Source organism: Hyperolius riggenbachi, chromosome 5 (assembly GCF_040937935.1).
Source record: "Hyperolius riggenbachi isolate aHypRig1 chromosome 5, aHypRig1.pri, whole genome shotgun sequence".
In the NCBI taxonomy this organism is placed as follows: Eukaryota; Metazoa; Chordata; class Amphibia; order Anura; family Hyperoliidae; genus Hyperolius; species Hyperolius riggenbachi.
In genome coordinates, this window is record NC_090650.1 from 308911251 (window position 1) to 308934664 (window position 23414).

Genomic DNA, 23414 nt, shown 5'->3' on the forward strand with positions numbered 1-23414 from the left:
AACTTCTTTTGGGTACATTTTTAGTTGAAAAGTGCTAGAAAGTGATTTTAAATTGAAAATGAAAAATTATCTCCTAGGAGAAAACTCAGGTGAAAAAGTGAATTGCATATGGCCCCAGATATCATAAGTGCTGTACTGTATTTTATCCCATGTTTGATGCATGAGTATAACCCTTATTTGAGTTCTGCGAGAGAGTATGAGGGCCTACTTAAAGAAATGTAATAAACTATTATTTCAAAATATACAAATTGGATAATAATTACATAAAATTCACAATTCACAACAGCACATTTGAAGGTTTTCTACTTGCTTTAAACATGTTTGACAAATATAAAAAAAAAAACTGAAGAAGGACCTTACCTCAATATTTCCTTGTTCAATTTTTAATATTTCTGCAGCTGTGTGGTCTCTGTAAGCTCTAGTTGGACTGCTTGGTATTAGTTTTTGATCTTCTAAGATTTTCTTGTTTAATATTCTGGCAGCATTCTCTGGTAGTGAGTAACCAGGTGGAGTAGAAAGGTCTTGTTTAGAGGTGGCATCACCATATTGATCCCTTTGAAGATCTACAATAATATGGACAGGACTTGGAGATCTCCCCCTGACATCTATGTACAATTCAGGCATGGTTACAAAGTCTTGTTTGGCTTCTGCTGATCTAGATCTGCTAATAGGCCTTGGTATTTTTTGCAAATGGTCACAATTTACAGGGGTGTGGTCAATTATATTGAACAAACTTGAAAGACCATCATTAATAGTGGTATGAACAGGGCTTTCTCTGGTTGTAGTTGACCTGGCCCATGCAGATTCATTAAACCCTTTTTGGGGAGTCCCTGATGCGGAACGACTAGCTTGCTGATCTACTTTCAGAAGTGCTTTCTTCTGCAGTTTGGGAGAGCCATATTTTGGAGAGCAACAACTTCGCTCAAACTTTGCCTGAACCTTTTCAATAGCTGGAGATACTTGCCTATTCCTCAGACTGCGTGAAGGTGATGATATAGGAGTTAAACCTCCTCTTGGTGTCAGACACTTATGTGGACTGCTGGTAATGCTTCGTAATGCATCAGTTTGAAGACCAACACTAATGGTTTGAGTTGTTTGTGTTCCTTTGCTATTTAAACCATTGGTCTGACATGCAATGTCTCTAAACTGAGATTCTACTGAATTTGATCGAATTGCATTTCTGACAGAATTAGCTACTTCTTTCATGTCATCACTCATGTTTCTTGACAACTCTATATTGTGCAAAGAAGATGCGAAACTGACTGTAGTGCAAACAGGACGGTCCATAGGGTGTAGGCCACTGTCATTAAAGTCTTTGTGGTGTTTATCAAGATCACAAGGCCATCTCCCAAACACCTCTGAACCACAATTGTCGGTTTCAGACATATTAACCTTGGACTTGGTTGCAGACAAAAGTAAATCTGGGTCTAGCTGTTTGTTTTCTTCGCTGTTTGCAGATTTGTCAAACCTGCGAACCACTGGTGGGCTGTGCAAGACTCTAACCCCTATTCTTTCAGCACCGTGACTTTGAGGAAGCTGCTTCTGGCAGTGGTTTGGGCTTGTCAAAGTGTTTGTTGTCATAGTAACAGTAGTAGTAAGGAACCATGAAGATGATTGGAATGTTTCAGAAACTGTTTCAGATTCAATTTTCCCATTTCCCTGTCTCTCCCCACTTAGTAATTTATCACCCTGGCCTACATTGCTGTATTCCCAATTCTTGTTAAACTCTTCAATATACTTCAAATCATCAGGCGACAAGGGCGGCGTTAACTCATCCTTGTCACCAGAAAGCTCTTCATTCTTGTCCGGAAGAAAAGGGGAGCTCTCCATCAATCGATGAAATTCAGACATGGAAGAAACAGACATGACCCTATAAAACATAAAGGTTATGTAATAATTCAGTAGGGTGGCTCTACCCCGGATCTTCTATGCTATATAGGACAGCTAACATGCATGACTACAAGGTATGCATGCAGGACTTAAGAAATAGATAAACCGGTTAAAGTGAACCTGAGGTGAAAAAAAAACAAAAACAATTGCATCTATCAGCCTACTCAAAAAAAAAATGATTTTTTTAAAATGTCCCATGGTTTTATTTTATGTTTAAACATTTACAAAGTAGATTTAATGTTTTATCATCTCTGCTCAATGACTGTCTAAGTGTCCCAGAGATACAATTCATGAACTATTGACCTATTTTTTATCTATCCCCCTTTCTAAGAAGTTGTTCTCTGCAGGAAAAAAAGTTTAATTGCTGTAATTCCTTATATGTGAGGATTACGCTATAATCAAACAAGGGTCAGTCAAGACATAAATTGTCACTTGCATGCCTTAAGGCTAACTCTTTCAGACAGGAAAAGAAAAGAAGAAACACAGCATAGTTATTTATAGCTTTTGCACTATACATACACATCTTTATATCATTATGTCACATGTCACCTCAGGTACACTCTAGGGGCCTTTCACACGGTGCGATGAGGCATTTTACCGCAGCCTAACCCTAGGGCAATAAAAGTCTATGGGGCATATCATGGTACACACGAAGCAGTGCGGAGGAAGTCTCTAATGTAACGAGAGCGCATACTTATGTTACCATGCAGCTTCTGTGGCAACGTGCGGCAGGCCAGAAGTCATGTAAGTCCATGGCAACGCATGTTTTTTAAAATGACCAGTGCAAGTTTCACGCGTCGTGCATATGCGTAAGCATATTTTAGCAATACACTTCCACGCACGTCATTGATTCAGTCACAGGAGTGAGCGCTAGAGAGCGTCACTTCCTGTATGGCCTGTGGCCGGACAGGGATTACCCCATATTACCGCGGTAAGGTTCCCGGACCGCACCGCTACTGCCAAAACACAGTGTGAAACCGGCCACAGGCTTAGAATTGGATGAGCGCAAGTTGTATAATATCAAGCACTCTAACTTAAAAGGATCACTGGTACATTTCATTTTGGGGGGGAAATAATTACCTTTGCAAACCTCCTTTCTGGATATCATCCTGTAATAACAAGCAAGATGGTTATAGGCTTATGGATCAAAACTGTTTCTGCTATATGTATATTTACATTATTAAACATTTTTTATCATGACAGCACATCACATACTGTAGTTGTAGTTGCACATAACCTGAGCGACTCAAAAGCAAGTAAAATTTAAATATGACAATAACATACTATAGAAGTAATTAATTCCTAAACTAAATTCAAATGTAATGACTATTAAGGTGTCCATTTAACTGGTAATATCAAAGCCATGGCTGTGTGTCAAAATATGATTTTAGACAGAGTGGCCTGAAGAAATGCTCTGCTGAGATATGTGGATTAGCATACAAACTGTATGAAATAGAGTGGCAGAGATACGTTTTGTTATGAAGTCTAAAATGCTAATATTCCAAGTTTCCCATTTATTAAGCATACCTTGAGGATAATGTAACTATGGAACCAATTATTATTTTGTGCCAGTTACATTATACAGGCGATTCATATTTTAAGCTTAGACCATCTTGAAGCATTTAATTTACAAGCCAAAGAAAAACTAAGTGAGATATCAAATTCCAAATCAAAGGTGGCTGCTGGCGTAAGGTGAAATTCCCATATCTCTCACTTTCACATACAGATTCTTGTTTTAATCAGCAGGCTGCACCTTAGTATCACATATACACAGCTGCAGGGTTTCTTCAGCAGGAAGCATATTTGCCATAAACTATAAAATCTGATTCTACAATATTTATTTAGGCTTAAAAGATACATGTGGCAGTTTAAAGTAAATCAGACTTACTTACCTGGGGCTTCCTCCAGCCTCCTCCAGCCCCTAGAATGCTATTTGTCCAGCTAGGTCGGCAACTTCTGGGCATGCACGAGCGCTCCCTGCTATGGGAGCTTGGCAGCACACTCACGCATGTGCAGAATAGGCTAACCTGGCCGGTGGCCACTACGGATAGATGGGCGTACTTGTGTTTTAGCATCAGGAACATGTCCTCTGGTAGACTGGACATGGGATAACAGCTTTGACATAGAAACCCCAATAGCCATAGAGTCTTCCTCCTTTTTGGCTTCTGTTGACTTTGATCTAATTTTTTATTTTTTTACATATTGACCACATTGTGCAGTATCATAAAAAAGTGAACAGTGAAGTTGGGTTTTCTCACACATAATAATGTACTGCAGTGTGTAAGTGGAATGTGCATATGGAATATTGATGTCACTCAAGCATGAAAGACAACTTTGAAGCAAACCTGACAACAGACTCTGCTGTAAGAAGAAATGTATTGACAGATGAAGTTCAGAGGAGAGTCACATGATCAGCTGTACAGCCAAACATGCAAGGATGTAGCTCCTCGCCTTGATAGCAGCCACCTGCATTATGTCCTTTCTACCAGGAACTATCGCTAGTCGATAAGGATGCTCATTCCTCAGTGACTGTGAGCAGAAAAAGTGAGGTAGGCCATATAACACAGTAACCATGGACGATAGAGTAGCTGTAACAATAGCTTGAGACAGTAGTACCGCACAGGCCAAGAACAACTGCTTTGTGGGTTGTGGTTGGACCAGAATTATTTATCCATTGACAGACCCGACAGCTTATATACTCTATATTTCATCTGTATATGGAGATGATTACGCTAAGGCTTATTAAAGTGTGAAGAAGACAAAATTCTGGCACTCCAGCAATGTACACAAATATTTTTTAACATGAACGGGTAATGGAAGATGTTGGTTTACTAAAAGACAGGTACAGTGTGTTTCACTGTATATCATTAAAATACTATTTAAACTATCAAAATAGTTCCTTTGCATCTATTGAATGATTGACTAGAACACAGTGGAAAAAAATATATCACTGCATTCTTCTTACAGTAAATGAGCACGTATTTTGTGAGCCCAAAGCAATATGCAGCCTGTTGTGTTCAGGAATCACGGATGCAGAGTAGCTGGAACTAGGCTCATTTACAGGATTCTGCAGCTCTCTACATTAAATGACAGCTAAAGTGAGAGGTATATGGAGGCTGCCATATTTATTTTGTGTAAGTAATACCCGCTGCCTAGCAGCCCTGCTGGTCTATCTGGCTGCAGTAGTGTCTGAAACAAGCATGCAGCTAATCTTGCCAGGTCTGACAATACTGTCAGAAACACCTGATTTGCGGCATGCTTGTTCATGGCCTATGGCTAAAAGTATTAGAGGCAGAGGCTCAGCAGGACAGCCTGGAAAATAGTATTGCTTAAAAGGAAATAAATATGTCAGCTTTCATATCCCTCTCATTTCAGTTGTCCTGTCCTTTAAGCTTTTCTTTCCTCTGTGTCTCCAGCATGCAGAAACAGGAACCAACAACACACAGTCTGTACAGATCATCTATCAGCAATGGAAATAGAACAGTGCCATCTACTGGTCTATGAACACCACAAAAACCTTACATGGAATCTGGATCTGCAGGCATCATCAGATAAGTAAAAGACCTCACCATATATTGATATGCTTGGAACCCCCAATCTCTGAAATCGATATGACTAGAGCTGGGAGGTGGCAGGAGGAAAATAACCCTAGTGAGGATATTATCAGTCAATGAACAATTATTAGCTTAGGAAATACAACAAGGCCAATCTCAATTTTCTTCTATATTAGGCAAAGATGGGTTCCTTTGTGAAATGGGAGGCTGATTCTGCATTTAATTCAATAACACAATGTAGAATGATGGCTTATTTACTTGTACGCAATACATCTGTAACATAAAACAACTGTAGACTCTTATGGTACTTTATAATTTATATATTCACAATAGAAACAGAATCTTCAAGTTCATTATTCTCTGTAAAGTGCTGTAAAATATTTTAGTGCTATACAGATGTATAATAATAATAATAATAATAATAATAAAGAACATAAAAATATATAGCTTCATGGAATCTCAGCTCATTATCACAGAGGACAGTGCTTTGGTCAGTCACTGAAGGCAGTACGACAGTCTTGTGGTCATGACACAAAGGATGCATTAGATTCAAGCATTAATGCTGTCTTTGATATTTGTCATTCTCCAAGTAACTGCTTATATTTGTTACAATCCCTTTGCTGTAGCATAGGATTCAGAATTATAGAGACCTTGATCAGGGAAGAAGCAGCAAGATAAAAGACGTTTTACCTCATTCGAGAACTTCTCACGCTCCAGTTTGCGGGGCTGAGGTAAATCAGCCTCATCAGCAGAATCCAGAGAAAGTGCATCTAGAAAGAGGTTCTCAGAGCCCGAGCAGCGATCGGATCCTTTCAGCTTAGGCAGTAGCTGCTCCTCAAATTGCATGTCATCGGAGTCAGAAAATGACCTGGCTCCCTGCGGCTGCAGTGCAGCAATACTTGGATATTGGGTGATCTCCCCATCACTTTGGTCAGCAAGGAAGCTATCCGTTCTTCGAGGGCTGGAATCCTTTTGAAGCTGCAACAGTAACATTAAAATTCAAAAACTGAAAACAGATATATGAAACTAACAATCTTGCTTAAAGTAAACCTGACGTGAAAACAAACTTATGAGATGATTTATTGAATCTGTTTTACTAAACTTATATAGAACTGTGCCTCATATTTTTATTTTTAGCTTAAAGAGGAACTTCAGCCTAAACAAACATACTATCATTAAGTTACATTAGTTATGTTAATTAAAATAGATAGCTAATATAATCTCTTACTCACCCTGTTTTAAAAGAACAGGCAAATGTTTGATTTCATGAGGGCAGCCATCTTTTTGGTTGAAAGGAGGTGACAGGGAGCATGAGACACAGTTCCAACTGTCCTGTGTGCTGATCACCCCTCCAAGTTGCTAGGCAACATGAATAACAACATAGGAAATCCCATCATGCTTTGCACAGCATCAGGGAAAAAAAGCCTGGGTAATTTTCTTTGATGGGTGCAGCTTAGCTAAAAATGCAGCTAAAAATTATGCTTTGGTAAGAAAAACAAAGTTCTGATGTTGTGAAATTGTTAAAGAAACACCAAGCCTTTTCAATTCTGCAGAGTAGATTTTTAGTCTGGAGGCTCACTTTAAAGTGTACCTATAGTGAAAAAAATTGCAGCTACAGAGTACTCACCTCGGGGGGGAGAAGGCTTTTGGATGATGGAGAGGCTTAACCAGTCCTTCTCAACTGGCCCGTTCCAGTGCTACGACCACGGAAAAATCACTTGTTGACAGCTTACGCGTGTGCAGTAACATGGACCCGATTGGGCTCTGGCAGAAAATTCTGCGCTCGAGCAGGCCTGTGGTACTGTGCATGAGCCAGCCGTCTGTGTCTGTGCAGTAGCACAGACCTGACTGGGCTCAGCTTTTTCCACAAAACCCAAACTGTTTCATGCTACTGTGCAGGCACAGTTCAGCCATGCTTCGAGGGTCTTGTTGCTTGGTCGGCTTGGCTGAAGAGCAGGGGTGCAGCTAAGGTTTTTGTGGCCCCAAGCGGACTGTAGGAAGTGGCCCTATCCGCGAACAATGGGCGTGGCTATCCCGCATAAGTGGGCGTGGCCATGACATGTGGGTGGAGCTGGAGGGCGGATTGGGGCGGGGCTGTTTGCGGGGAAAATTGATGTGGGGCGATTGAGGATGGATTTGGCCATGACTTAGGCTATCATTCATAAAGCATTTCCGCATGCGGAAATGCTTAAAACAGCTGATTTTACCGACCACTCGGCAAAGTCAGCATTCATAAAACCTCTTTCCGCATGGAAAAATGACACTACCGAGCAGAGTGATAAATCACCGCCTTGTGCGGTGATTATCGGTACAAATGTAGCAAAATGTTCATTCATAAAGATCACCGCAAGCGGTGTGAGGTCGGGAAGTTCCGCTCCCTCTGATCTGGCGATACCAATGTAAGTGAATGGAGACACACAGACCTCCCAGGCAGCTGCAGCAAAGCGGAACACGGAGAAAAGTATCAACTCGGCAGCTTCCGTGTCTCCGCAAGCCTACCGCCTGCCTACCGCCAGCTTAGCTCGGGGAATCTCCGCACTGCTTCCGCACACGGATACATCTTTATGAATGCCCACCCAGAAGTCTAAAAATCCGCCAGCTGTGTTTTCCCGCACTGATTCTCTTTACCGACAGCCTGTTCATGAATGATAGCCATTGTATGGGCGGAGCTTAACCGTAGCACAGCAAATATAGCCAACTATGACCATTAAATAATAAATGCAGCAACAGTTACCCCAGACACCAGAAAATAAAAACGCAATTTGTACAACATTTCAGCAGAAAACAAACGCAATTTGTGCAACATTTCAACAGAAAACAAACAGAATTTGGGCCACATTTCAGCAGAAATCAAACGCAATTTGGGCCACATTTCAGCAGAAATGAAACGCAATTTGGGCCACATTTCAGCAGAAATCAAACGCAATTATGGCACATTTTCAGCAGAAATCAAACGCAATTAGGGCCACATTTCAGCAGAAATCAAACGCAATTTGGGCACATTTTCAGCAGAAATCAAACGCAATTATGGCACATTTTCAGCAGAAATCAAACGCAATTAGGGCCACATTTCAGCAGAAATCAAACGCAATTAGGGCACATTTTCAGCAGAAATCAAACGCAATTATGGCACATTTTCAGCAGAAATCAATCGCAATTAGGGCCACATTTCAGCAGAAATCAAACGCAATTTGGGCACATTTTCAGCAGAAATCAAACGCAATTAGGGCACATTTTCAGCAGAAATCAAACACAATTAGGGCACAGTTCAGCAGAAATCAAACACAATTAGGGCACAGTTCAGCAGAAATCAAACACAATTAGGGCACAGTTCAGCAGAAATCAAACACAATTAGGGCACAGTTCAGCAGAAATCAAACACAATTAGGGCACAGTTCAGCAGAAATCAAACACAATTAGGGCACAGTTCATCAGAAATCAAACACAATTAGGGCACAGTTCAGCAGATATCAAACGCAATTAGGGCACATTTTCAGAGCTGCAAAAAGAAAATAATTTACTCACCTGGCACTGGCAGAAGTCTCCTCTCCTGGCCGGCTCCTCAGGCGCGCAGTTCCCACGGAGCTCCCTCCCTCCTCCAATCTCCCGCGCTGATTGAATCAGGGCTACGGGAAGATGGCCACCCGAAGCCCTGTACTGGAGGCATAGTCTCCAGAGCAGGGCTTCGGCGGCGGCCATCTTTCCGTAGCCCTGCCCTACTCTGCTCTGCCAGCCCCACGGGGCTGCGGGAAAACAGTGACGTCACGCCGACGTCACTGAGCCGCCGAGGCCCCTACGATCTTGAGGCCTCAAGCGACCGCTTGGTTCGATTTATGCCTCGCGGCGCCCCTGCTGAAGAGGATGGGGAAAGGATTCAGGATCCACAGGCTTCCCCCTCCTGTGGTAAATATTTCAAATTGGCAGTGGCAAACCCTACAGGACTCAATCCTAAGAATACATAGTAAACAGCAGCCATGACGAGCCTGCATTACTGAGATGAAAAACATAAATAATGACCCACTGAACTTTCCAGCAATAAAACATCACAAGGCCCTCCTCACATGCAGAAATGGGACATGCAAGGATATAGGCTTTTCGGCGGCTACAGTAAGGAGAGGAGTAAGGACCTGTCGCTCTGCTCACTGGAAGGTTAGATATCCACCTGCACCTCAACACAGGATTGGGCACTCTTACAATCCAAGCCGCCCCGCCCGCAACAGTGGGAATTGTAGGGGCTATTGCGACATCCCTGTTTATAAGATCAAATCTGCTGTGTTGTGTCTAGTTGACCATTAGAATGTAAAATTAATTTGCTATAATGGTTAATATTGTGCACATTTGACATATTTGTATATACTGTTACCATAAAGTTTACCTACAGATTGGTGAGGCTTCACAAAGATTTTTTTTACGCATCTCTTATTGGCTTATTTACTCATCCCTTGTCAAGACTTGAAGTGTGAACACACTCATATAGGAACATTAGGGTATGTTCACACACAGACATTATAAAAATGCCAGGCAGTTTGAGGCTGGTTTCACAGTGGGACGTTAAAGTCCCACGTTACAGCAGCCAGTAACGCAGCCTAACTCACAGCACTGTAAAATCATTTGAGCTGTTCACAGTGCACACGTTGCGTTAGATAGTAACGCAGCACGTTTAAACAAAGTGCTGCATGCTGTACGTTATACTGGGCTAAGCAGCGTTAGACTGCTTGCACATGCTCAGTAATGTTGGAGGAGGAGATCTCCCCTCCTCCTCCGCAGCCAGCCACATGGCTAATTAATATTCACTGCACTGCAGAGACTCATGGTAGGACTGTAGTGTTGTCCGGATCATGAACGAATCGTTCATTTGATCCGGATCTTTTTTGTGAGTCGAATCATCACAATGAAAGATTCGGTTTACAGTGGATGTCTGTCTGGAAGAAACAGGAACATACAGAATGTACAGTGCAGGGAAAGTCCTGTCCTGCTAGTCATTTCACCCAGTCTGCTTCCCTAGTAAAATGATTCAAATGATTCGGTTTAAAGATCCGGATCTTTTCAATGATCCGATTCAAATGATCCGAATCCTTAAAAAGATCCGGACTTCCTATCACTAACCTGGAGCGGCTGCTTTGAGAGCTGCAAAACGCAGCACAATCTGACGTCCAACTTCAACACCACCATACGTTGCGTTAGGGGCACCTTAACCTCCCCTAAAACGCAACGTCTTGGTGTGTAAGTAGCCTAAACGTCAGTTTACAGATAGGCATTTCAAAATGCCTTACACCAATTTGACAAGCATTCCAGGCATTAATTTACATTAACTCCTTTTGGAAATCCCACTGCTCTGGATTATTTAAGATCCCTTCTTAAAGAGAACCCGAGGTGGGTTTGAAGAATATTATTTGCATACAGAGGCTGGATCTGCCTATACAGCCCAGCCTCTGTTGCTATCCCAAACCCCCCTAAGGTCCCCCTGCACTCTGCAATCCCTCATAAATCACAGCCACGCTGCTGACAAACAGCTTGTCAGGGCTGGCTGTGTTTATCTCTATAGTGTCAGTCTGCTGCTCTCCCCGCCTCCTGCAGAACTCCAGTCCCCGCCTGCATCCCTTCCCTCCCTGCTGATTGGAGGGAAGGGACGGGGGCAGGGACCAGAGCTATACAGGAGGAAGGGGAGCAGCGGAGACTGACACTACAGATGTAAACACAGCCTCACAGCGTGGCTGTGATTTATGAGGGGATTGCAGAGTGCAGGGGGACCTTAGTGGGGTTTGGGATAGCAACAGAGGCTGGGCTGTATAGGCAGATCCAGCCTCTGTATGCAGATAACATTCTTTAAACACACCTCGGGTTCTCTTTAAGATCCCTTCTAAGGTGTACTTTAAGCTCTGTAATCGTCAACAGGTGATACCGTAATCCCCAATGGATGTTAAAGGATAACTACACTTGTAAAAAGCAGTTATCAGTAATGCCATACTCAGCCTCCCCTTTCTAGTGTACAGTACATGGTCCTCCACCGGCACCAAGGGCTGAGTGATCCAAACAGCCAGCTGTAGAAAGTAGACCACCTCTCCACTAAATTGAATTGAGAAGCTGTCTACTCTCTATTCAACAGCTAGTGACCAGAGGAAGAAATGGCACTGAATGTAAACAAATGAAGTATCGCTTTTCAGATCATATTACTGCCGGTACCTGCGGATGAGAAGGGAATCTGTGTGTTGGCAGAAGTAAGAGGGAGGGCATAAAGGTCTACTCAGTTTATAATGGAAGTCAACCATTTTTATCTGTTCTCTCAGATAAAGGTGAGGGACTTGGTTTATACAGAACACGATCTATACCAGTGTTTTACAGCTCGTGATAAAAATAGCTATGTATTAACATATGCAAATATGTTATTTTAACCCACTGTTTCTAGCAGTTTGTTTGCTACTTTTTACTTACAAAATTAACTAAGAACGCACACAAATACACTAAATTTGGACAGATTCCTGATTATACCTGTTCTATTTTCCACAGTAATTTATGCCTCTGCGTTTCCCATTCATGTCTTTCTCTATCAAGTCGATCCAGCAGCTCCACCTTCTCTCGACTCCAGTTCTTGTCGCTGTGCTGTAGCTGGCTGCGCAGGTCCATCACCAGCCTGTGGCTCTCAGCCAGCATCTTCTTATGCTCCTCTCGCTCCTGACTGACAGACTCCTTCACCTCATTGGGGCTCAAGTCTCCAGGCATTTTAGGCCTCCTCACTTCATACTGCAAAAGATCGACTGACTTATAATATAGAAAAAGTAAACAGTATAGACCTCACCTCACTACCACGTTGCAGAAGAGTATTGCTATTATTTTGTATTTACAGTAAAAGTGAGTCCACCATGAGACCATATTTTTGTAAATGTGTTAGGGGAGCAGCACCCAGAGAAATCCTATACAAACTTCATGCAGTAGTGTCTTATATTATTATTGAGGCTTTGTAAATCACTGCAGAAGATCTCAGTGCTACATAGACTACAGAGTCATGTCACTGTCTGTCCATCAGAGGAGCTCACATTCTAATTCCTACTATAGTCACTGCCAAGTCTTGTTATCTTTGTCTAATGCCAATTTTGAGGTGATGGGAGTAAAGCAAAGGGAGAAAATCTAACTCTTCATGTTTATGGGATTTATGAGGAAATCAGAGAGCCCATTGGAAATCCATGAAAACATGTTGGGAACATACAAACTTAATGCAGATAGTCTCCTGGCCCTGATGTGAATTTGGGGCAATAGGCAAAATAAGAGTGCTATCCACTACACCACAATGTTGCGTATATTTTGTAAGAAGAACCAACAAAGTTTACAACTACATCAGCAGATACATGAGCTCAGGACTCCAGTGCTGCAAGACAAGAGTTCTACTTAGCCACTGTGCTGAATACCTTAAGTACTGATACAATAAAGGATTCCACATTCCCTCAAGTCAACTGAATGTGACTTAGCAATGGAAGAGATCTGTGTCAGCTGTCACTCAGCATTTCTATGGGTCATGCAGATAATGGCAAAGAACAAACTGCTGCTAATACATGTGTGACCAGGAAGGTACCTTTGCTACATGTAGCATATTGCTCAAATAGCATCATATAGTCACCCTGTATTTCGGCATCCCTCTATACATTCTTCTCAGCTAACACAGTTTCTGCATTATCTGTGAGTGATGCTGCAACTGCCTGAGGCTAGACATCTCTGCTGCAATTCAATATTGCCTGGGTTGGTTCACCATGAGCCTTCTGTATGCTCTGTGTTCATTCTTGTGCTCATTTCTATGGGCAATGTGAACAAAAATATCATGCTAGTCTGACTATGCATTCCATCAAGGAACAGGTTTTTGCCTTATGTGGTCAATGTGCTTACATTACACACTGTATCTTAAGTCCCCTTTCCACTGAAAATTGCTATCAACACCGCAAATTCATAACAAATATGCTGCGCTCGCTATTCTCTCTTTTTACACTGCATGTGTTTCAACATGATTATCATGCGTTTCTGATAATTACACTGCACAATCGTGTTTTTGATTTCTGATGGAAAAAAATAAGATTGACCAAATTGCAAATGCGCAAAAAAATGCTGCTTGTAGTGTGCTTGAGCAAAAATCAAATCACACCAGTGGCAAAAGAGCGGTGATCACCATATTCATTGCAATACCCTCGTGATCTGTAATTTGCACGTTATCCAAAAATCATACTGAAACAGGGTCAGTGGAAAAGGGGTCTTGGTGTTTCTGGGCAAGGCTGTTAAATCCTCACTTTTCTCTACACATTTTAGCTGCACTTACCTTGTCTATCCATGTAAACTGTTTGTATTTACTGCTTGCATCCTCGCTACTGTATAGCACGCTAAAAATAATGGAGTTATATTAAATAATACTAACAAAAAATGCTCCCAATACCAGGATGTCATTAGCTGCTACATCTAACAGGTTTACGGCTACTTGGATTGGCACTAGATTATGTTGGCCTATTTCTCCATATTGACATCCTGAATAATTATGGTATGGTATATTTAGGTAATAAATAATGCTGACAAAGGTATGACATTGGAGAAAATAGTATTTTACAGTGACCATATTTTGTTTTTTGATTTTTTTTGTGTGTGTAAAACAGTAAGGAGTCTTTGGACAAAACTCTCTGGCAGCAGCTCTGGCTCTTTGAGTCTGCCAGGAGAAAGGCTCGATATAAATATTCTGTGTCTTATTCCTGACTACACTGTTTACTATGATCCTATATTGTTGGGTAATCCCCTCAAATCCCATAAAATATACTTCATTAGGAAGTAATATTCCTATCAACTATTAGTGGGGAAGGTATGAGTCTGCTTTTCCTTATCATAGGTTACACACTCCCATACTAACAAAAACGTTATTTGGATATTAAAAAAAAGTCTAGCTCTCACCGCTGCATAGGAAAAGTAAATTAAAAAGGCCATTCTAGGGGTGGAATGCTTTAAGTCTGCAACATTTCAAATGAGTCAGATGCAATCAGGGTTACACCTAATATACCAACCAGATGCAGTGCTTTTTTTTTTCTTGCTTTTTCAGTGTTCAACCCGTTTAAATGGAATAAAGAATAATGACTATAAAGCCACAAGAAAACTAACAAAGCTGAGGTCAAAAATTCACAGGTATGGGATCTGACGGCTAAAAACCACAGCAACAAGAGCTGCAGTTCAAAGCCTGAGGAACAAGATCAGAAGGCAAGTCCCAAAATACAGGATCAGAAGAAAGGAAAAAAGAACACAAAACCACATCTATAATAGCAGAGAGCTAAAAGTATCAAATCAGAATGAAGAAGATCAGCAGAAGATATTCCTGGGTTGCCATACAATTATGACGTGAAACCAATGATTATAATCACCTAAGCAGATGCCTCTACTCTGCTGGGCTAGTGTTTGGGAAGTTATGTAAAAATAATTTTGGAAAGTGGTTGTTATGATTGTTATTACTATGGATTTACTGTGTTTGGCATAAGAAAAAATGTGACTACCTGTAGTACCTGTGTGTGGTCCCACAAATGTAACATCACAGATTTACTGTATGATTGCCGTACTGTGAACATGTAATGCATTACGGTGCCGGGCAGTTCGGTGCAGAGCGAGCCAAACGACCTCTCTCCCTGCTGCCGGCTGCACTCCCCGGCGGCATTAAATACTATTCCCCCTCCGACTTGCATCAATTAGGGGGAGATGTAATTCTGGGTCTGGCAAACGCTGGAGCCCTTAATTACCGTTACGCGCCGCATAGCATTGCTGCTATGACAGCGCCAAAATGAACTTCTCCGCTGTGAGCTACATACCTCAGGTGATGGCTGCAGCGAACGCCAGCAGAAAGCCGATGTTGCTGCGTTATAACCACGTGTTTTGTAAAGTAAAACATAACTCTGTCTCACAAATTATTATTTCAGATTTACGATTTATAGTATTATAATCGTAGCTAAATATTTTTTAGCCCAAATTTTATTTTGTGTGAAAAACAAATGTCTCAAAGCTTCCAGCAGAGATGCAAACCACATGCCAACAGTGTTGTGCAATATGTTAGCATATTATAAGTAAATATAAATACAGTTTAATAATAATTATAATAAAACCAGCATAATGTACAACCATACAAGCTGGTCTTCTGTATGAGAAATAGCCAGCGATCACATGGGGCTCCCCTCCACCCACCAAGCCAACCATTTTCCATGGCTTTTGACATGGGGATTTGGATTTGTAAGTTTTTTTCCACCTTCTGAGAGAGGATGTGCTAGTAACAGAATGGCATGTTGATATGTGCTGCCTTGTCCCCCTTCCACTGATACAATTTATATCCACTATGTGGGCACAAATGTTACCATTGTTTAAGAAATAGACCCCAATGTCATGCCGAGTCCTAAAGGGTAAGCACACATGCAGAGTTGGAGGGACTCACTCATTGCTCCCATGCACTTGTGCATGCTGGCAGGATGACATCCCAGTGCGAAGAGTCTGCATTTCCTCTACCTGGATGTATAGGGAAATCTGTGGCTGTGGCTCAGATTGACATGAGTTTTAAAACCTGACACCAGAAAAAACTGTTTGCTTTTTGCATTCTAAAGTTATTTTTGTTTGAAGTTTGAATTGTGTAAGTTTCTATTTCATTCTAAAGAGTCAAACCTTATATGACCTTTTCACTCTCTCTTACTGCCATTACACAATTATTTCCATAATACAGGAAACCGATTTAACTGGTAATCTCTATAACTGGTTCCAGAAATGTGACACTGATGGCTATGACACATGCCCCTCACTTGAAAAGGAAAAGTGACTTCATGGTGACCACTGCAGATGGTAAAATGTAGGAAATATGAGCTCATCCAAGGCAGACGCAATCTCTCTCTCTGAGAATGCCCAGTGTTAGTTGAATTTATAATCCAAACATCTCATTATAGGTCGGTATCAAGCGTCTATATGAAATGATCATGTTTCCGATAGTACAGTCAGAATGCTAATCTCTTTTCCACAGACACACATGCATAGCTGTCAGAGCCAGTAGAACAATACTTGTGTGGATTGCTGATTAACAAGCCACCTGCTAGAGAGGAAACAAGTCTGATTTACTTCTGCAAAATCTGGAAAGTTCTTTCATATATCATACAATATTTTCATCATTTTACAAACTAATATGCAACCTGCTGTAACAACACCATGCAGGGTCTACCAATTAGCCTACCTAAAACTGCTACAGTATTTCAGTTCCACATGGATACTACGAACATGGTATATGATTGGCCCATTTTGAAGCTGCAAAAATATACACAGTTTCTATAACTCTCCAGCAACTTGGAATTATGCAAATGATGCATATATTTGCATGAACCGTTTGCATAATCCTGCATCATCTTGGAATTATTTGCTTCTCCTTGACCACCCCTAACTCTAAGATACCCTTGAACAAAACATTTTGTTAGTGTTCCTTCTCCTTCCACATTTTCTGTAAAGTAAAATTCATTAAAAATAGGGACTCTGGAGTTTCTCTGTTAAAGTAGTGGCATCACATTACTGCAATACAAGGAATGCATAATGATCTAGAAAATAGGCTCTGCAGATTACATGTAAGAACTGTAGTAGGTCATTCAGTGTACAGAGAATGCATCCACCCTCAACACTCAAGTGTTGACGCAAGTTGTCACTATTGAAAAGCTTCTCCACTTAGCACCTCACATTTTTTAATCATGATGTTGAACTATCGAAACTGAGATGCAATATTAAAAGCAGCCAAGGAAGAGGGGCCCATATGTGTCTTTAAAGATGACAGATTACAACTAATAACATTTATTTATCTCTTTTGTATTTTTTTAACCTTAAAATAGAAACAGTTTACATGTTACCCTGTCAAAAAAACTTTAGTGCTTTGTCCATGCAGAAACTAGTCTAGGACAAGTTGTCGTTGTTAAAGGGTTTTGCTTTAAGGTCTTACTTGATAGGAGGATAACACAGGGTATGTAGTGTAGATATGTTTTCATTCTATACTATTGCAGCCTTATGTGCACCAGTTAACAATCTTGTATACCTAGTGACAACCCAGCAAAACATTTTACATGAATGCTCCATAATTTTGAAATCACACCTTTATAACCCAATAACACCTGTATGGTAAGTGTAAATTGCAAGTTAACCAATCTTTATGTGGGAAGTCTATTAGCTAAACTGGCTTAAAATACACCCCCAATTCCTCCTCACATCCCCTGCCTGCAATTAGCTCAATTTGGATATTCATCTTTCAGGCCTGCTCAGACTCTTCTGACTCCATAGCATTACCATCAGATTCTAAAATCTGCTTATCTGATATCGGCTTATCCAGGCTAATCACAGAACATGCTCCTAGATTTCACTATTGGCATTGATGAAATTACATTTGCTATAGACAGATTCCATAGTAAGAAGACTACTGGGCCTGTAAGAGAAATTTCTTTGACATTTGTAGACAGCATGCCTATTTGTGTTTTGGGCGGCTCTGGAAGAAGGAAAACTATCAGACTCAATAACAACAGTGGTCCTAATAGTAGTTATTATTAAGCCTGGCACGGACATACAAGCCTGCAATTCCTGGAGGCCTAACTCGCTGCAGACAGTAGACGCTCCAATTCTTGCCAACATCCTACCCATCAAATTAAGTCAAGTCATATTAATGTTTATCCATCCAGATCAAACTGGCTTTATGACGCAGCTCTTAGCTTGGGAGATCATTTGAAAATACCCAATGTTGGCATGAAAACAATGATCAATGAGTAATAGTTTCCCTAGATGTGGATAAGGCCTTTGATGCAGGTTTCCATTCAATTTCACAGCCTAAGTTAAAATAGTCAGCTTATATCCCACAAATCGGGTCTCTACAAAAGACAAGTAACTTGGGGAGAATGCTGGCCATTAGCTACTGTACCATTTAATGACTTTGCCGACAACCATGTTCTTGTAGGGTCAACTTTTCAATTGAGAATTACCTCACCTACGTATGTAGCTTTGGTGCACACGTCCTCAGATGGGATATTAAGTCCCAAAGCCCCAGGAACTGGTGCTTATCACCTCCCAATTCATGTAATTACAGCTAGAGATTGAATGTTACAGCATACAAGCATTTACAGGGGATTTATGTAGTCACATAGTACACTTTGGTTTGAAGCAGAGAAATTAGGTTAATCTCTATTGTAATCTCTATTTAATCTTGCTCAGTCTAACTAATCTCTTAGCCTTGGGCACATTTGTACAGTCAGCTACAGCTTCCTTTTAACCAGTGCCATTTTACATTTTAGACTGCAATGCGTTCCTGCCTTGTTTCTTTTATAGCAAACCTTTCACAAACCCAGGCGATATACCAGGGCTTATGCATTTGACTATAGGCTCTTAAAGTCTGTAAACAAGAGCCTGCCCATCACTGAGGCACAAGAAGGTGCAGCAGCAGTCATGTGACAGACACTGTTTTCATCAAAATAAAGATATTCGGGGGCTTTGTCATTTACACTTAGTTTACCAGATTAAATGGAGGGGTAGAGACATTCATAAGAAACTTAGACAAGACGGGGGTTTTAAGAAGTTGCTTATCTCATTTATCCACTTATTTTTTTTAAATCTTGTTTAATGGTTATTTTTCTGTCCAATGGAGATTGCTAAATCCCTGCATTAAAAAGGGGCTTCCTTATTCCCATTACGTTAATGGATGGCTGGAGATTGCTAAACCCCTGCATTAAAAGGGGGCTTCCTTATTCCCATTATGGTGATGGATGGCTAGAAAGGACACTAGTGTTCTCCACTGTGGTTTTTTAAAGCACTGGAATGTCTGGTCAGTTATATATTAGGAAACCTACGAAACAGAAAAGGGGATATGATGAAAACACATACACATGAGAAAACTGCATGCAAAACAACGACCAATGGAAGAAATCTAGAATCCTTAAAGTGACACTGAAGCGAAAAAAAACCCTTATGATATAATGAATTGTATGTGTAGTACGGATAAGGAATAGAACATTAGTAGCAAATAAATGAGTCTCATATTTTTATTTTCAGTTATATATTGCTTTTTTTTATAGCAATGCATCATATTGTCATATTTGCAGTTTTGCAGTGTTATACTTTAAAATACAGAATGTTTTGCAGAGCTAATGAGCCTTTAAACCTCTCTTCTCAATGAACCTTATCTGTCACTGATTCTTTGATGTATAGTGCTCCAAAATTAGCGACCAATTTGGTCGTGGAGCTCAGAGAAGCTCTTTTGCATAGATAATAACTGAAGTTTTTTATAACTCTTCCTGACTGAAAACTATATATGTGACTTGTTTCCTTACTATTAATGTTCTATTTATTAGCTTTACTACACATACAATTTGTTATTTCATACGTTTATTTTCACTTCAGATTTCCTTTAAGTAATATGAAAACTACAACTTTTCTTTTAGTGTTGGGCATATCCTTCCTCACCTTTTCCACTTCTCAAGCCTCTACTGATTTTTTTATGTTTTCACTGATGCATTGGAGCTCAACTCTCTTGGCTTCTACTTGCATCACTAGTTTTTCTACCCCCCCCCCCCCCCCTTTCTCCCCAAATGCAGTAATGCATTTTTTTATGATATGATTAGTTAGTCTTGACTTGGGGTTATAGAAAATAATCTATAAGTAAATCTGCATAGTAACTGACAGCACACTCTTGCATGTACCAGTTATTCTGCAAAAAAAAAAAAAAAACGATTCCCAGCTGGTCGTCAAAGGTCAGAATCAACTGCCTGGTACATCTTACCTTGTGTGACCAAATTCTCCATAGATGCAGAGGCTTGACTATCATGTGAATCCAAGCCAATCATATTAGGGTATTTATTCATTGTCTTAATGAAATGTATTTCATTTGTGACTTCAGGAAACCCTAACTAAATGCAGAATTAAATAGAAGAAACTATTGCTAACTACAGTAAGTTAGATTATTTTGTATGGCACGGACCTGTTCCAGGCGGCATTTCAGTTCAGTCCCTTCCATCTCCCAGGCAGCTTTGTCTTCTGCATAGCGCTGTTGGAACTCATGTCTGCCGGTGGCTTCATCCCGCAGCTCAGACCGGAAATCATCCAACAAGCCCTTAAATGCCGCAAGGAGACGATGATTTTCACTTGCCTATGGGAATAATAAAGGAACCCATATTACTTCTTGTCCCCAGGTTACGGCTTATTGTGTTTACTAGCTGATCTTGCAAGGGTATTTTTTTTTTAAGAAAAGTGTAATAAAAGTAACATCTTTAGTTAAAATCAAAAGCAAGTTGAAAGCATGTGACAATGGTATTCAGAAAGCAAGACGTTAAAAGGCCAATATATGTACCTTATCCATGCACAAATATGTTCATAGGTTTGTGTATGCAGAGCTTGTTTTATATATGTAGAAGGTTCTTAGTTAGGGGATGTTATTTAGGTGTTGAGGTATCTGCTCTGAAGCCCCTGAATCAACCATTTACTACAACACAGGTTTTCTGTGTCATAGGCTGTGATCTATAGCCTTCCCACTGTGGTCCAAAAGCAGTAACAACCCCTCCTGTTGTGTCTTCCAATTCACCTAGTTTTTAAAAAGAAGCTGTCAGCCATACTGTTTCAGAAAAAAACAATATAAGTAGATAAATACTTGCTCTACATAACATATGTATTGCACTGTCCACGTTTTGATTTTAGTGATTGTTCTACAGTAAAACAAAAGAGAAAAACCTTCTTAGCATTTCTCATTTTAACTGTGGCTATTTTTAAGCAATCCTGATGTAATTTCCTCCCTTACTCTCCTCTGCCTGATTGTATATGCATAGCCCGCTCTTCACTATAGAAAGTGTATTTTCTCAGCATGAGAAATATTGGCCAATCAAAGAGGAACAGATGTGTGGGAGGAGAAAATAGGAGGGAAAGAGGCTCCAGCCAATCAAGCTGCATTAGTTAAGTCTGTGGGGAAGTAGAAAAGCAAAAAAAGGACAACCCAGCATGCCCTTTAACTTGCTTTTTGTGTACCAAATGTTGTGTGTACCAAATAAGAGTCCGGTAAACTGGGGAATGATTATTTATCAACAAGAAAAGTAATAGTGATTTTAACTTTTGGATTGCCTGGTTAGCATCCTTATTACCGGTACTTGTTTACGAGATAGAAATAAAGAATTGATTTTTTATTTTATGCCTGACAGTTGCACTTTAAAGAGACTCTTTTGGATAAAAGAGCCAGTTTTAGTAATGCCCTCTACCGCCCACTGCTATAGGAGTAAAACTAAAGTATAAGTAAAATGGAACAAAGCTTCGGAAGGCTTTGTTAGCCCGAGTGCTACTGAAAACTGATGGGTCTATACAGTGCTTGTGAGAGAGTGTGCTCACGGATGTGCAGTACAAGGAGGCCTGTCTTAGGAAGCACATGGGCTCCTGAGGCCTTTCGAAGCATCACAGAGCACTATTCGATCAATGCATTGAATATCTCTAATGGGGGTGACAGCGCTGGAACGAGGTTACCATAAGATGAATGGGAAAGCTTTTTAGGACACTTCCCTCTCCATAGGTGAGTGTCTGTTTGTGGTGAAAAAACAGCATGCTGCAGATTTTCACATATAAAAACACTAAATAGGTAAGAGATCACTTCCAAGCATCTTGCATGTGAATACCTCTAGCCATGGATAGCATGGCTAGAGGGATTCGGGTGCATCTTGCATACTGCTGTGCTGGCATCTTGCAAGACGCATGCCGCCACTGTGTGCGAATGGGCCCTTAGTTTATGATGGACATAGGACTGTGGTAGGGATTAGATTGTGAGCCCATCTTAGGGACAGTTAATGGCAAGACTATACTGTATATACACTCTGTAAAACACTGTGGGAAATGCCAGTGCTGTATATAAACAAAATAAAAATGTTACTGCCAAAACAGGGGGTCAGGACAGTTTAGATACTGCAGGGTCGGTGTGGGTCTGTTCATCTTTTGCTGGGACTGGGATACAATGCGGGTGTACAGGAAACCTGAGACATACTTTGAAGAGTACTTGATAGCTGTAACAATATATCAGAACAACAGGAAAGAATCACCTCACAAATGGGGGTACTGGAGCCTATTTGCTACGTCTACTTTGCAACCACCCAGCTATGACTTCACTCCACACAGCTACAATACCTTTCTGGGGAGAAAGCCTGCATAATTTGGTTGGACATATTTGAATTAAATGGAAGGTCTGGAAGTCTCAGCTTGCTTTGGCCTTTGCAGTGGACTCTGCATTCTTTTAATGATAGCCCAGTAATGACACTAGTGTCACCTATGCCACTTCCTTGGGAGATTTACTGACATTCTTTATACGTCTTTTTATATCTAGTCCCCAGTGAACAGTGGCATCTGCTAGACTATCTGGCACCACTGTCTGACCATTAACAGAGTTAAACTTTCATCTGGGATTAATCTGTATTCATTTTTTATTTATGGTGCTTGAGCTATACTACGCAAGTGCAATACTTTGAAAATCAAGATGATTTCATGCACATCCCCATGGGCTCATACTTGTGGATTTCACAGCCATAAGAGACACAGGCTAATGACTAGCATATTACTGAGATGCTGTGCAGGAACCCTCATTTCCCTCCAGGCCGTCATGCAGTGAACACAGCTTACTTCTGAGTACTACAACTACACAGATGTGCGCCTACCAAAAGTGTTTCCAGGGCTGACTCATGCTATGAGAACTTGTCAGGCATCCTTCACTGTAGAAGGGTATTAGAGCAAACTCTCATCCAGAGTAGCATTGTGCAGAAGTCTAACTAATAATTCACTCTATTATATCTATTTCTTAGAATTTTATTGGTAGCGAAGGCAACTGGCCCAACTCCATATAGTTTATTCATAAATGAAGTAACTGACTCAAACATTTATCATGAATATTGGGCAGGAAGCGTGCTGTAAATCTAAATACACACACCAGATTGAAGTCGCTAAAACCAACAATGAATGCCG

At 40.7% G+C, this 23414-nt stretch overlaps 1 protein-coding gene across 3 annotated transcripts in view; it reads right to left on the bottom strand.

Moving 5' to 3' along the window:
- Positions 1-23414, bottom strand: part of LOC137518828 (microtubule cross-linking factor 1-like) — a 145079-nt gene that overhangs the window by 21758 nt on the left and 99907 nt on the right. For all 3 annotated transcript variants that reach the window (XM_068237188.1, XM_068237186.1, XM_068237187.1), the window contains 5 exons: positions 20413-20580; positions 11934-12185; positions 6135-6422; positions 2971-2999; positions 361-1870 (listed from right to left, as the gene is read on the bottom strand). In XM_068237188.1, coding sequence (XP_068093289.1) covers positions 361-1870; positions 2971-2999; positions 6135-6422; positions 11934-12185; positions 20413-20580 — 2247 coding nt within the window. The remainder of the gene's footprint in view (positions 1-360; positions 1871-2970; positions 3000-6134; positions 6423-11933; positions 12186-20412; positions 20581-23414) is intronic.